Here is a 15110-nt window from a genome sequence, read left to right as displayed (position 1 = left end):
ATGGAAATGCTATTTTCATTCAGCCAAGATGTGACATTAAGGATGGTTGATTCTCAAGTCAGTTTCTTTAGGTGTAAAGTTACCTCTTCAAAAAGGCAAAGTCTGAGAACATGACTGTGCTGTGACGCTGGTCCTGATGCACATGGTGCCTGGGAATGTCTTGGGGAGATGGTGTTTGGAGATGAGCGAGCTTACCCTCTGAACCCTTCAGGTCATGATCTGGGAAAGGGGGAGTGTTGGGGAGGGGCACTTGGAGCAGAAATCAGCTCAAATCTGGTGCCTGGGGCCCCATTTAGGGACTAAGAAGAGAAAACATCAGAGCTCAAGAGGTACCAAACACTTACTCAGGTTTGCAGTCACTGGATTTCTCTTGCCCACCATGAGCTCTTCAAGCATCCAGCAAGTGGGTGGAAGCTTCACATTTGAACTTTTAAAAAAGCTTCGTTGGGGCGTCCCCTGGTGGTCCAGTGGTTAAGACTCTACCTCCCACTGCAGGCGGTGTGGGTTTAATCCCCAGTTGGGGAATTACGATTCTACATGCCGGGCGTTGTGGCCAAACAATGAACAAATAAAAATAAATTTAAAAGCTTTGTCTCTGGTGCACCATCCTCAGCCGGGCTGATAAGGGTTTTCAGAGACATGACCCCCCAGTCTACGTTGCAGAACAGTCTTTAGAAACACAGCCACCAGGGCTCTGTATCAACACAGTAAGTGAGTTTTTGAAGGGTGCCTTATATAGGTGTCTATATTGGGCTTCCCAGGTAGCTCAGTGGTAAAGAATCAGCCTGCCAATGCAGGAGACATGGGTTCTATTCCTGGGTCGGGAAGATCCTCTGGAGGAGGAAATGCAACCCTCACCAGTATTCTTGCCTGGGAAATCCCATGGACAGGAGAGCCTGGTGGGTGACAGTTCACGTTTAAAAGAAATGTGTCTTATCATATGGGATTTTTACATGCCTCTCAAACAAAACAAGGGCTTCCCAGGTGGCACTGCTGCTGCTGCTGCTGCTAAGTCGCTTCAGTCATATCCGACTCTGTGCGACCCCATAGACGGCAGCCCACCAGGCTCCTCCGTCCCTGGGATTCTCCAGGCAAGAACACTGGAGTGGGTTGCCATTTCCTTCTCCAATGGATGAAAGTGAAAAGTGAAAGTGAAGTCACTCAGTCCTGTCTGACTCTGCGATCCTATGGACCATAGCCCACCAAGCCCCTCCATCCATGGGATTTTCCAGGCAAGAGTACTGGAGTGGGTTGCCATTGCCTTCTCCAGGTGGCACTTCTCCCAGGTGGCACTAGTGGTTAAGAACCCACCAGCCAATGGAGAATACGTAAGAGAACTGGGCTTGATCCTCGTATTGGGAAGAATCCCTGGAGGAGGTTATGGCAATCCACTCCAGAATTCTTGCCTAAAGAATCCCATTGACAGGGGAGGCTGGCGGGCCACAGTCCACAAGGTGGAAAAGAGTGGGACACAACTGAAGCGACTTAGCATGTACCCATGCATAATAAAACAATGCTAATTCTGAAAGGTCAAAAGATCCCCTCCCTCCAAAGTGAGATGCACTTATTCTGTGATTAACCATTTTGGATCTTTGAATTGATTTTAATGAAATCCACCCTCCATGGCTCCTCTAAAATCAGTTTCATTCAAAACCTTCATCCCAAAGGTTATTTTGGAGTTTTCAAAAGGAACACAGTGTCGGCATCTGAAAGCAGATGGAATTACTCAGAGCTGCCTTTCCTTTGAAGTAAATGAGATCTGACAGCAATTCATCTGCAATGAAATGCTGTATGTGCTGGCTACAAAATCATTCCCCAAATCCACTTTACCTTTTCTTAAGAAGGTGGGGGAGAGGAAATGTGTATTTACATACAAAGGAGCAATTCACCAAGGCTTGAGGACTGGTACTCTTAAGAATGTACATTTTTAAAGCTAATATGAAGAGTACAATGTACTGCTCCAGTGATTCTAGTTGAAAGCTGATTTTAAACCACAATGGAGATTAATGCTAATCATTAAGCTCAGATTGAGATATTGAGGCATTCAACATCTAGATGAAGAAGAACATGTCACAAATCCAGGCTCTGTGCTCTAAAAGCTTCCGAACACGAGAATTACAGGCGTCAGTATATAGCTTCTATCCCAGCCCACAGTATTTTATTTTTTTATGTTTGCTTTTTTAAATGATGCCACATTTGCAGAAAATATTAGGCATACAACATCAGTCATTTCTTAAGTTTACGGAGCATCATTTTTTTTTCCTGCTTTAATTATTTACCATGACCTCTGAAACATCAATATTCACAAATTGTACCTTTGGTCAGTAAATTCAACTAGTGTCCAAAGGAATAAATGGATGTTACAAACAACTTATGATACAATAATAGCATTGCTCTAATTAAGTAGACCCTGAAGTGAAAAACTAGGGTTATGAGAGTGTGGATGTGAAATGTGATTCAAAGACTTGGAGGACCAATGGCCAAACATTTCCTTTTCTGCAGGGGGTAGAAATAGATTCAAGGGATTCAAGGGATTAGATTCAAAGCGAATAGATTCAAGGGATTAGATCTGACAGAGTGCCTAAAGAACTATGACGGAGGTTCATGACATTGTACAGGAGGCAGTAATCAAGACCATCCCCAAGAAAAAGAAATGCAAAAAGACAAAACGGTTGTCTAAGGAGGCCTTACAAATAGCTGAGAAAAGCAGAGAAGCAAAAGGCAAAGGAGAAAAGGAAAGATATACCCATTTGAATGCAGGGTTCCAAAGAATAGCAAGGAGAGATAAGAAAGCCTTTCTCAGTGATCAGTGCAAAGAAATAGAGGAAAACAACAGAATGGGAAAGACTAGAGTTACCAAGGGAACATTTCATGCAAAGATGGGCTCGATAAAGGACAGAAATGGTATGGATCTAATAGAAGCAGAAGATATTAAGAAGAGGTGGCAAGAATACACAGAAGAACTGTACAAAAAAGATCTTCATGACTCAGATAACCACGATGGTGTGATCACTCACCTAGATCCAGACATCCTGGAATGTGAAGTCAAGTGGGCCTTAGGAAGCATTACTACGAACAAAGCTAGTGGAGGTGGTGGAAGTCCAGTTGAGCTATTTCAAATCCTAAAAGATGATGCTAGGAAAGTGTTGCACTCAATATGCCAGCAAATTTGGAAAACTCAGCAGTGGCCACAGGACTGGAAAACATCAGTTTTTATTCCAATCCCAAAGAAAGGAGAGAATGTTCAAACTACTGCACAATTGCACTCATCTCACATGCTAGCAAAGTGATGTCAAAATTCTCCAAATCAGGCTTCAACAGTACATGAATTGTGAATTTCCAGATGTTCAAACTGGATTTACAAAAGGCAGAGGAAACAGAGATCAAATTGCCAACATCCGTTGGATCATCGAAAAAGCAAGAGAGTGCCAGAAAAATATCTACTTCTGCTTCATTGACTATGCCAAAGCCGTTGACTGTGTGGATCACAACAAACTGGAAAATTCTTCAAAAGATGGGAATACCAGACCACCCTACCTACCTCCTGAGAAATCTGTATGCAGGTCAAGAAGCAACAGTTAGAACTGGACATAGAACAACAGACTGGTTCCAAATCGGGAAAGGAGTAAGTCAAAGCTGTATATTGTCACCCTGTTTATTTAACTTATATGCAGAGTACATCATTTGAAATGCTGGACTGGATGAAGCACAAGCTGGAATCAAGATTGCCAGGAGAAATATCAGTAACCTCAGATATGCAGATGACACCACCCTTATGGCAGAAAGTGAAGAACTAAAGAGCCTCTTGATGAAAGTGAAAGAGGAGAGTGAAAAAGTTGGGTTCAAACTCAACATTCAGAAAACTAAGATCATGGCATCTGGTCCCATCACTTCATGGCAAACAGATAAGGAAACAGTGAGAGACTTTATTTTTTGGGCTCCAAAATCACTGCAGATGGTGACTGCAGCCATGAAATTAAAAGATGCTTACTCCTTAGAAGAAGAAATTTTTAACCAACCTAGACAGCACATTAAAAAGCAGAGACATCACTTTGCCAACAAAGGTCCATCTGGTCAAAACTATGGTTTTACCAGTAGTCATGTATGGATGTGAGAGTTGGACTATAAAGAAAGCTGAGTGCTGAAGAATTGATAACTTTTGAACCGTGGTGTTGGAGGAGACAGACTCTTGAGAGTCCCTTGGACTGCAAGGAGATCAAACCAGTCCATCCTAAAGGAAATCAGTCCTAAATATTCATTGGAAGGCCTAATGCTGAAGCTGAAACTCCAATACTTTGGCCACCTGATGGGACGAACTGACTCACTCATACCAGGGAAAAGACCCTGATGCTGGGAATGATTGAAGGCAGGAGGAGAAGGGGGTGACAGAGGATGAGGTGGTTGGATGGCATCACCGACTCATGGGCATGAGTTTGAGTAAACTCTGGGAGTTGGTGATGGACAGGGAGGCCTGGCTTGCTGTATTGCAAGGGGTCACAAAGAGTTGGACACGACTGAGCGACTGAACTGAACTGAATTGAACTGAACATGGGGTTTTATCAAGTGCTAATCCATAGGACTTCTGCGGCATCCATTGTCTGCAAGTCATGTGTAAAGAACTATAGGAAATTCCATACATTTGATGGCTTGTGATTTAGGGATATGAAGACAACTCAGCACCAAAAGCTGGTTATGACAGGACAGATGGCATCTCTTCTTTACTAATACCACCCTTAAAGGAACCCAGCATACCATGAACCAACAGCAAAATAAGAGAAAGCAAAAACCCTTCTGTATTAAGTGCACACTGGTGATGACCTCAAGTCACTAGCACAAAGCCACTAAGATATCCAGGTAAGGGAATTCCCTGATGGTCCGGCAGTTGGCACTCCGCACTTTTACTACTGTAAGCCAGGGTTTAATCCCTGGTCAGGGAACTAAGATCCCTGAAGTTCCAGGGCATGGCAAAAAAAAAAAAAAAAAAAAAAAAGTTTTAAAAGATATCCAGGTTGGGACTTTCCTGGCAGTCCAGTGGTTAAGACTCCATTTTATCAATGCAGGGAACACAGTTTCAATTCCTGGTCAGAGAACTAAGATCTCACATGCCATGCTGCACAGCCAAAAAACATTTTTTTAGATACCAAAAAAAAAGATATCCTGGGTAAACACCCAATTATGGAAAATGCTCAGTAAGAAGAGACTGCAAAGGGCTTCAAGGTTGGATTAAGTCCTCTACCCAAGAGTTGATACAGTCAAACTAGAGCCTGCCAGGTTTTCAAGAGCAGGGGCTTATTTCAATGCAGAGAACTCCAGCAATGGACTGCAAGGTTGTGCTGGGATGTGTATATTCAGCCCAAGCAGAGTACGCAATTTTTCTTTTCCTTTTGGCTGCACAGCACGGTGGCATGTGTAATCTTAGTTCCCCAACCAGGGGTCGAACCCTTGCCCCCTGCAGTGGAGGGTGTAGTCTTAACCACTGGGCAACCAGGAAAGTCCAGGAAGTGATTTTTCAGAGCTGAGCACTAGGTGGAGAGGTTCGGTCCACCCTCAGTCCCGCCCTCCTGTGCATCTGTAACCACTCCTCTGTGTGTTTCCACACCCACCCCCTGTCTTGTGCATAAGCCCATCCCTTTCTTATCCCCTAAATTCTGGGATCATTGCACACATTGAAAAGAGGGAGAAGAAATCAAGACAAAAGAAGGCTTCCTACAAAACACACCTTTATCCACATCCTGTCCCAGCCCTTCATAGTCTCCATCACCTTCCCACTGAAGCTACTTGGTGAGTCAGAGAGGTAACGCTATCCTAGTTTTATTTCATTTTGTCACTGGCAAGGAAAAATGGCAAGGAGAAAGAAAATAGTATTTTTAAATCCCAGCTAGAACTTCAAAACTACTTTAGAACTCCCGAAGAGACGCCGCTGTGCTTGTTAGCTTTAAGAAGCACACAGCTTTATTGACAAATGCATCACCTCCATAACTAAGAAAAGGGGTGATCGACAATTTCATATTTCCACTTTCAGGGCTCGTTAGATCATTACCTCCAGAATTGCGGCTGACATGCCTTCAGAGACAGAGCTATTCACCAGCGCGAAGCAATTCTTCATGACTGCATGGAGGTCTTCCTGAGCCATCTCCCTGATCAGTCGTACCCCAGGGGTCCTGAAACAACAGGGAGCAGAGAGCATCTATGGCTGGGAATCTTACAGAGAGAGGCTGGGCGGAGAGATGACAATTTTGGAGAAATACCTTAGATCACCAGGGAAGCATGATTGATAAAGAGTTCAGTACAGAAAACCATACTGGAGTGAGAATCTGTTCTATTTCCAGCCCTGATAAGGGAGGGACGAAGGCTGTGAACACATCAGCTTCCATCCTGAATCCTTCTGACCAACAAGACACATGATTCTCAGATACTGGACGTCAGAGATGTGGCTCTTGCCATTTTTCTCTGAATGATTTAGAAAACAGACCTTTCCTAAGAATGCAGCCTTTTTCCCAATGCTTTTTAAAAGATACTCAGAGAGGGTGAGTCCCCTGGTGGTCCAGTGGCTAAGATTCTGTGCTCCCAATGCAGGGAGCCTGGGTTCGATCCCTGGTCAGGGAACTAGAGTCCACATGCTGCAACTAAGACCCAGTTCAGTCAAATAAATAAATAAAGATAAATATTAGAAAAGATACTCAAAGAGATAATCATAGATGTATCATAAACAGAGAGAAATAGAAATAGTAAAACCAAGAGGGTAACACAACCTTTGTTACAGAGGTTTTGCCCTGTTTTATTTTTCTCACCTGACGGTACGGACATTCGTCCCCATTCCCCCAACCCTCTCCAGTCTCATGGTTTTGAGGTTATCATTTCACGTAACTGGTGATACTTTTACATACATGCATTCTGTATCCATGATTGCACATGGGGGTGAAATCAGTGTTTCCCAGTCCTCCTGGGTGGTGGAGTAGCCAGGAGGAGGAGCTGGGAAAGGGGGCTGACCCGCACGGGAGAGGATCCTTCTGGCTCTTGTCCTGCCCCATCTCCCCACTTAGAATACAGAAAGTGATGTGTGAGTTCTACAGCTACAGTCATCCTAGAAATAGAAGTCACAGGCAGGGAACACAAGAAAGAGAGACAGGAGACAATGTCTCTGAAGTCTTACCTGGTCCTGGACCAATGACCTCAGATTTTTTTGATGTGAGCAGTTAAAACCCCTGGGTGTGTAAGCCAGCATTGTTGGGTCTCTGTTGCTGCTGTTTAGTCGCTAAGTCGTATCTGACTGTTTTGGGACCTCGTGGACTGTAGCCAACCAGGCTCCTCTGTCCATGGGATTTTCCAGGCAAGAATGCTGGAGTGGGTTGCCATTTCCTCCTCCGGGGGATCTTCCTGGCCCAGGGATCAAACCTGCATCTCCTGCACTGGCAGGAGGATTCTTTAACACTAAGCCACCAGGGAAGCCCTGGTCTCTGTTACGGGCAAACACAATTGATAGCAAAGACTCTGGCAAATTGCTTTCCAGAGGAATGGCTGCAATTTTCACCCTCACCAGCAGATTTTTAGTCTTTTTTTTTTTTTTTTTCGGTTTTGACCCACGAGGTAAGGGACAATTATAACTTCAAAGTGGGTTTCCTGAGCATTTCCTGACCTAGCGAGGTAGTATGTCTTCACACGTGCATCCACGCGACTGCTCCCTAGGGAACTGCTGATGCTCCCAGCATGTCAGCTTCCTGGCTTGTCAGTGGGGAAAGGAATAGTGCCCAGATTCTCACAGGATCATCAGGAGATTAAAGGAGGAATTATTAATGAAGTGTTGGGAACAGAGCCTCAGACATAGTGAATGCTGGGAACTGGGATTGTTTATCAGTCATTAGGCTTCCGCTCCTGCAAAACACCTATTCACTCCCTATGCTTATCTCTCTCTCTTTTTTTTTAATGTATTTCATCATGTCACTCAGCATGTGGGACCTCAGTTCCCTGTTGCTTCAGTCATGTCCAACTCTTTGTGACCCCATGGACTGTAGCCCACCAGGCTCCTCTGTCTATGGGATTCTCCAGGCAAGGATACTGGAGTGGGTTGCCATGCCCTCCTCCAGGGCATCTGCCCAACCCAGGAATTGAACCTGCATTGGCAGGCAGGTTCTTTACCATTCCCTGATCAGGGATCAAGCCCGAATCCTCTGCATTGGAAGCTTGGAGTTTTAACCACTGGACCACCAGGGAAGTCCCATACTTACCTCTTTACTTTGGCTTTTACTTCCCTTGTAAAGACTGGATCAACCTGAAAATTGACAAAGATAAATTTTAGGAAAAGCCAGAAATGAATCTAAGTGTCAAGAGGATTGCAGATCATGGCAACAGAGCCAGATTAACAACTCAGAAAAGGAAAAAGTAAATCAAATACAAAAGAATACCCCGGAGTCCAGCTATGGCAAAGTAATAAGGAAAAGAAGGACTTGAGAGAAAATTTAAAGACACAAACACATACAGTCGTCCTTCAGTATCCACCGTTCCAGGACCCCCTCAGACATCAAATTCTGTGGATGCTCAAGTCCTTTATATAAAATGGTATAGTATTTACATCTAACTGAAACACATCCTCCTGTATACTTTAAATCATTTATGGATTACTTACAGTACTAATATAAATGCAATCTAAATAGGTGCCAATGCACAGCAAATTGAAGTTTTGCTTTTTGGAACTTTCTGGAATCTCTTTTCCTGAATATTTTCAGTCTATGGTTGGTTGTTTCTGAGTATACAGAACCTGATGATACACAGGGCCAACTGTAGTCCTGTTTCCTGTTTGGTCTATAAGATAAGAGCCTGGTGAAGCTCCAGGTATGGGAGGCCAAGAATTATCCACCCAACTCAAGGTCCTAAAACAGAAGTCATTTACAGTCAAGGGAAAATCTGACAAAAACATAATACTTCAATGAAAGTTTTGCCTGGTTGATTACAGTGGTGGATTTTGTCATAAAACCTTTGAGGCAGAAGGAGTTGGAATGCTTGGTAGATCTAAAATAAAAGATCTGACTGAATTAAAATTTTATTTTTAACATGGAGCCTTTCCAGACACACAATTTTAAAGCAAAGTCACGTCCATGGGGCAATACATGGGAAAACAAAATGGGGTCCATACAATGAAATATTATTCAGCCAACAAAAAGGAATGAAGTACTGATTTATGCTACAGTATGGGGGAACCTTGAAAATATAATGCTCAGTTGCAAAAGGCCCTAAATTGTGACTCTTTTTATATGAAATGTCCAGAAAGACAAATCTATAAAGAAAGAGAGTAGGTTAGTTGCTAGGCACTGGGAGGTGGGGAGTGAATGCTAATGGGTATGGGATTTGGGGGAGATGATGAAAATACCCCAAAATTAGATAGAGGTGATGACTGCAAAACTTTGTATTAAATACTTTAAATGGTGCATTGTATGACACACAAATTATATTTCCATTTTTAAAAAGCCAAGTCCAACCTTTTAATTAGTTACAATGTGATATTCTTGAGTCTGCACTTCACTCCTATTTCATATTTAGAGGAAATACGTCCTATGAGACAGGTGCCATGCTTTTTTTTTTAAAGATTTATTTATTGGCTATGGTGGGTCTCCTTTGCTGTATGTGGGCTTTCTCTAGTTGTGGAGATTGGGGGCTACTCTCTAGTTGTGGGGCATGGGCTTCTCACTGAGGTGGCTTCTCTTGTTGAGGAGTACAGGCTCCAGGCATACAAGCTTCAGTAGTTGTGGCTCATGGGCTTAGTTGCTCTGTGACATGTGAGATGTTCCCAGACCAGGGATTGAACCAGTGTCTCTTGCATTGCAAGTCAGATTCTCAACCACTGGATTACTAGTGGAGCTCCCAGGCACCCTGTTTCATCCCATTGTATCCCTGGTAGTCAATATGTTTGCTAAATTAATGCAAACATTAATAGCAATGTTTCTTAAACTGGTCTCTTATACCAACATTTTTTGACTCCACATGCTTTTAAGAAAACTCATATGTAGATGTCCAGACTGAGTGAGGCTCTGGAAACAGACCACCTGGGTCAAATCCTTCCCAAACCAATCTCTAGCCACATGGTCATGTGCACATTAATGGATCTCTCTGGGCTTCAGCCTCCTCATCCATAAGAAGAGAATGATAACAGCACCGTGGGATTGTTGGGAGGATCAAATAGTTAAAACACATTCAGTGCTTACAACTTTTTCTGAAACACAGTAACTGCTATATGAGTAGTAGAAGAAAAGTTAAATATCAAAGCCTTGCTAGAATGCATAAGAGTGAGAGCTGCAGATTGCAGCACTAATACAAAACTATCTAGACACGCCATCTCAAACGTGTACTTTCCCAGTGACACTGCCGTACTTCTCAGCAAGACCCTGCACACCTGAAGGCCATCACAGAATCCACAGAAAACACACCTTATTCCTGACCATCAGAAGCCAAACTAACGTACTCTTTATGCACAATGACCTCTTCTCGGGTAAATTTACTTCCTGAAGTACCAAGAGGATCTTTACGGATAACTTTCCACCTGTCATAGGGTCCCTACAATCCTATCAGGATGAAGCTGCAGTGCATGTTTATCGCGTCTGTTTCATCCAACTGCAAACTATTAAATGAAACAATCAGTAGACAGGTTTTACCCTGCATCCCTCCCCAGGTTTTATTAACAATGAATACAATTTTAAAATAACTGAGAAAATATTCTTAAACTTAAGCAAGTGTAAGACAAAATTCTAAACATGTCTTCAAAGACAGAGGTAGATGAGGGTGTAAGCACATTTTACAAATACAGTGTCTGCCAGCTCTTCCTGTTACTGCAGATGAGTTTAGAAGTGAAGGCAGATTCAATTTCTATTCTCATTCACACCTCACCAGTAGGTATCAGGAATTACAAACCAAGTCGACTTAATGAATATGATGATATCCCTAGAGTTTGTCATACTAAAATAATTTTGTGTTTTCCAAAAACTTCATTTTGGTTTCGTCTGGCAAGGAAATACTGTGTGTGTGTATGTGTGGAGGGGCCCAGATCCTTTAAAATATTCATATGCTGAAGATGTATCCCAAAGAACCAGTAACGCAAAGCTCACTCATTCCCCTGAGGTCATGACATCACTTTGATGGTAGACACAGCAAATCTGGGTGTATAACAAAATGGAAATTATTCCTAGATTTTTTAAAAGCTTAATATACTTTAATAGCAAACTTGCAGGAACAGTACAGAAGATACACACCACTAGACACATGTATGTAAAGCAACTCAAAAGTGTACTGAACAGATGGAACCTACCATATGATTAAAATACTGCAAAGACCACTTAGTTGCCATCAACAAGAAACGTACTTGTTTTAAATATCATATAATACTACTTATATTTGGAATTTTTAAAATGATGTACATGAAATTACTCACAAAACAGAAATAGACTCACTGACAAAAAACAAACTTATGGTTACCAAAGGGGAAAGGCATGGAGAGAGGGATATATTAACAGCAGTCATGTCTGACTCTTTGCGACCCCATGGAGTATACAGTCCATGGAATTCTCTAGGCCAGAATACTGAAATGGGTAGCCTTTCCCTTCTCCAGCAGATCTTCCCAACCCAGGGATCAAACTGGGGTCTCCTGCATTGCAGGCAGATTCTTTACCAACTGAGCTATCAGGGAAGCCCAACACACAAACACTACTGTATATAAAACTGATAAACAGGTCTTACTGTATAGCACAGGGAACAATACTTAACCTATAATGGAAAAGAACCTGTAAAAGAACATATATTTAATGTGTGTTTGTGTGAGTGTGTTAGTTGCTCAATTGTGTCCAGCTCTTTGCAACCCCATGGATTATAGCCTACCAGGCTCCTCTGACCATGAAATTCTCCAGGCAAGAATAGTAGAGTAGGTTGCCATTCCATTCTCCACGGCATCTTCCTGATCCAGGGATTAAACCCAGGTCTCCTGTACTATAGGCAGTGCAGTGACTGAGCCACCAGGGAAATGTGTGCGTGTGTGTGTCTGTGTGTGTGTCTGTGTGTGTGTATACCTGAATCACTTAATCTATTATGGAAAAGAACCTAAAAAAGAATATATATATAACTGAATCACTGTTCTGTATACCTGAAATACAACTTTGTAAATCAACTATATTTCAATAAAAAATTTTTTGCCACTCTGTTTTTTTAATTGGAGGATAATTGCTTTACAGAATTTTGAGGTTTTCTGTAAATATCAGCAAGAATCAGCCATCAGTTCAGTTCAGTTCAGTCACTCAGTCATGTCTGACTCTGTGACCCCATGAATTGCAGCACGCCAGGCCTCCCTGTCCATCACCAATTCCCGGAGTTCACCCAAACTCATGTCCATCGAGTCGGTGATGCCATCCAGCCATCTCATCCTCTGTCGTCCCCTTCTCCTCCTGCCCCCAATCCCTCCCAGCATCAGAGTCTTTTCCAGTGACTCACCTCTTCCCATGAGGTGGCCAAAGTACTGGAGTTTCAGCTTTAGCATCATTCCTTCCAAAGAATATCCAGGACTGATCTCCTTTAGAATGGACTGGTTAGATCTCCTTGCAGTCCAAGGGACTTTCAAGAGTCTTCTCCAACACCACAGTTCAAAAGCATCAATTCTTCGGCACCCAGCTTTCTTCACAGTCCAACTCTCACATCCGTACATGACCACTGGAAAAACCATAGCCTTGACTAGATGGACCTTTGTTGGCAAAGTAATGTCTCTGCTTTTCATATGCTATCTAGGTTGGTCATAACTTTCCTTCCAAGGAGTAAGCATCTTTTAATTTCATGGCTGCAATCACCATCTGCAGTGATTTTGGAGCCCGGAAAAATAAAGTCTGACACTGTTTCCCCTGTTTCCCCATCTATTTCCCATGAAGTGATGGGACCAGATGCCATGATCTTAGTTTTCTGAATGCTGAGCTTTAAGCCAACTTTTTCACTCTCCTCTTTCACTTTCATCAAGAGGCTTTTTACGAGCCATAGGTACACCCATATCAATAAAAAAAAATTGTTAAAGACATTTGTTTAAGAAAATCCAAATGCTGGCAATATTTTAACAGGTTTATTGTTATAAAATTCAACTTCTGAAACTTGCTTGCTGAAACATTCTGACCTGTGTTAATGTCTCTGCTTTTAATACTATTCTCAAATGGAAATGGAAAAATTGTGACCCCTGATTTCTGCCCCCTATTTTTCCACTCAAAATTACACAGGTAGCTTTTGACCCCATGGGGGAAAAATGTAACATTTAGAAATATCAAACGGGAAGATAATTTTGTTTTTTAAGGAGTGAAATGTTTTCTGTCCTAGTAGGGTCTTAGGGATATTCTCAGTGTATGCAACATGCTGGATGAATGTCCTTTGGCATAACTGTGGCACATTTGGCATGAATTGCCAACAGACTGCTGCTGCTGATGCTAAGTCTCTTCAGTCGTGTCCGACTCTGTGCGACCCCATAGACGGCAGCCCACCAGGCTCCCCTGTCCCTGGGACTCCAGGCAAGAACACTGGAGTGGGTTGCCATTTCCTTCTCCAATGCCTGAAAGTGAAAAGTGAAAGTGAAATCGCTCAGTTGTGTCCAAACCTTAGCGACCCCATGGACTGCAGCCTACCAGGCTCCTCCACCATGGGATTTTCCAGGCAAGAGTACCGGAGTGGGGTGCCATTGCCTTCTCCACAGACTGGTGTCTTCTAAAAAGACAACCAGATGCCTCACTTGTCTCTTGCCAAGCACACAGAGCTGTGCTCTGTAGATGCAGATCTGTATGGAAGATGGGTCTTTGGGACACTAGTCTACCATCTTTTCAGTCTGCTGGCCTTCCAAAATAAAGTTGCTATTTCTTACCCCAACAACTCATTTCTTGATTTATTGGCCTGTCGTGCAGCAGGCAGTATGAATTCGGACTCAGTAACATTTACTCTCTGCTTCTCACCTCTCTCCTAATTACATGTCTTTTTCTCCACCAGGAAGGCCAACCTCAACCCTTAAAATCCATTCATCCCCCACTGCACAGGCAAAAGTTCCCTCTCTGAGAAACTTTGTCTGATCATCCAAACAGGAAGTAAAGTCTCCTCTCAAACTTTTCTACCACCTCCTACAAAACATGGACCTACTTTTTTTGGTACTTGTTGGGTATTTGTCCAACTCTTCTCTTTATACATCTTCATTTTCCTCCCAAGGTCATGCTAGTTCTGTGCTGGATAATATTTGCTAAATGAATGATTTCCAACTGGTTCTACCTTTCTGTTTCCTACTTCTGATTCTTTTCACTTGAATTATCCTAAGCCATTAGATTATATTATAACCCTAATATCTCATCATGAAAAGGTAAACAATTTCATGAAAGCCTTCTTTTGGCATTACATATGAATTTTGACCAGCTCAGTCAGTAAAGAATCTGCCTGCAGTGCAGGAGACCTGGGTTCGATCCCTGGGCTGGGAAGATTCCCTGGAGAAGGAAATGGCAACACACTCCAGTATCCTTGCCTGGAAACTCTCATGGACAGAGGAGCCTGGTGGGCTGCAGTCCATGGGGTCCCAAAGAGTCAGGCACGATTGAGCGACTAACACTTATGAATTTTGATGAGGCTTCCCTGGTGGCTCAGCGGAAAGAATTCCACTACAATGCAGGAGACCCAGGTTCAGTTCCTTGGAGGAGGAAATGGCAATCCACTTCAGTATTCTTGCCTGAGGAATCTCATGGATAGAGGAGCCTGGCAGGCTACAGTCCATGGGGTCGTAAGAATCAGACATGACTTAGCAACTAAACAACCACCACCATGAATTCTGACATACATGCTTTACTTATGATAATTTTTAGTTACAGATTCCTCAGAACTTCCCTGGTGGTCCAGTGGTTAACACTCTGTGCTTCAAAAGCAAGGAGAACCAGTTCAATCCCTGGTCAGGAAACTAAGATTCCACATGCTCCATGGTGTGGCCAAAAATTTTTTTCTTATTAGAAAAAAACAGAAATTCCTCTTGTTTTTAATTTTTAAACATGTTTCTTCTCTCATGATTAGGGGAAAAGATTTCATCAAGGAAAAAAAAAAATGTAAAAGATAGCTGAAATACCTAACTGGAGAAAAGAATG

The 15110-nt window shown here is 42.7% G+C and overlaps 1 protein-coding gene across 3 annotated transcripts in view; it reads right to left on the bottom strand.

Annotated features, from left to right (window-relative positions):
• GLT1D1 (glycosyltransferase 1 domain containing 1) overlaps positions 1-15110 on the bottom strand; it is a 117936-nt gene that overhangs the window by 25562 nt on the left and 77264 nt on the right. For all 3 annotated transcript variants that reach the window (XM_070385599.1, XM_070385600.1, XM_070385601.1), the window contains 2 exons: positions 8226-8269; positions 6041-6161 (listed from right to left, as the gene is read on the bottom strand). In XM_070385599.1, coding sequence (XP_070241700.1) covers positions 6041-6161; positions 8226-8269 — 165 coding nt within the window. The remainder of the gene's footprint in view (positions 1-6040; positions 6162-8225; positions 8270-15110) is intronic.

Source organism: Bos mutus, chromosome 17 (assembly GCF_027580195.1).
Source record: "Bos mutus isolate GX-2022 chromosome 17, NWIPB_WYAK_1.1, whole genome shotgun sequence".
NCBI classification, from domain to species: domain Eukaryota; kingdom Metazoa; phylum Chordata; class Mammalia; order Artiodactyla; family Bovidae; genus Bos; species Bos mutus.
Note: the sequence above shows the minus strand (reverse complement) of the source record. Positions and strands in the feature narration are given on the sequence as shown.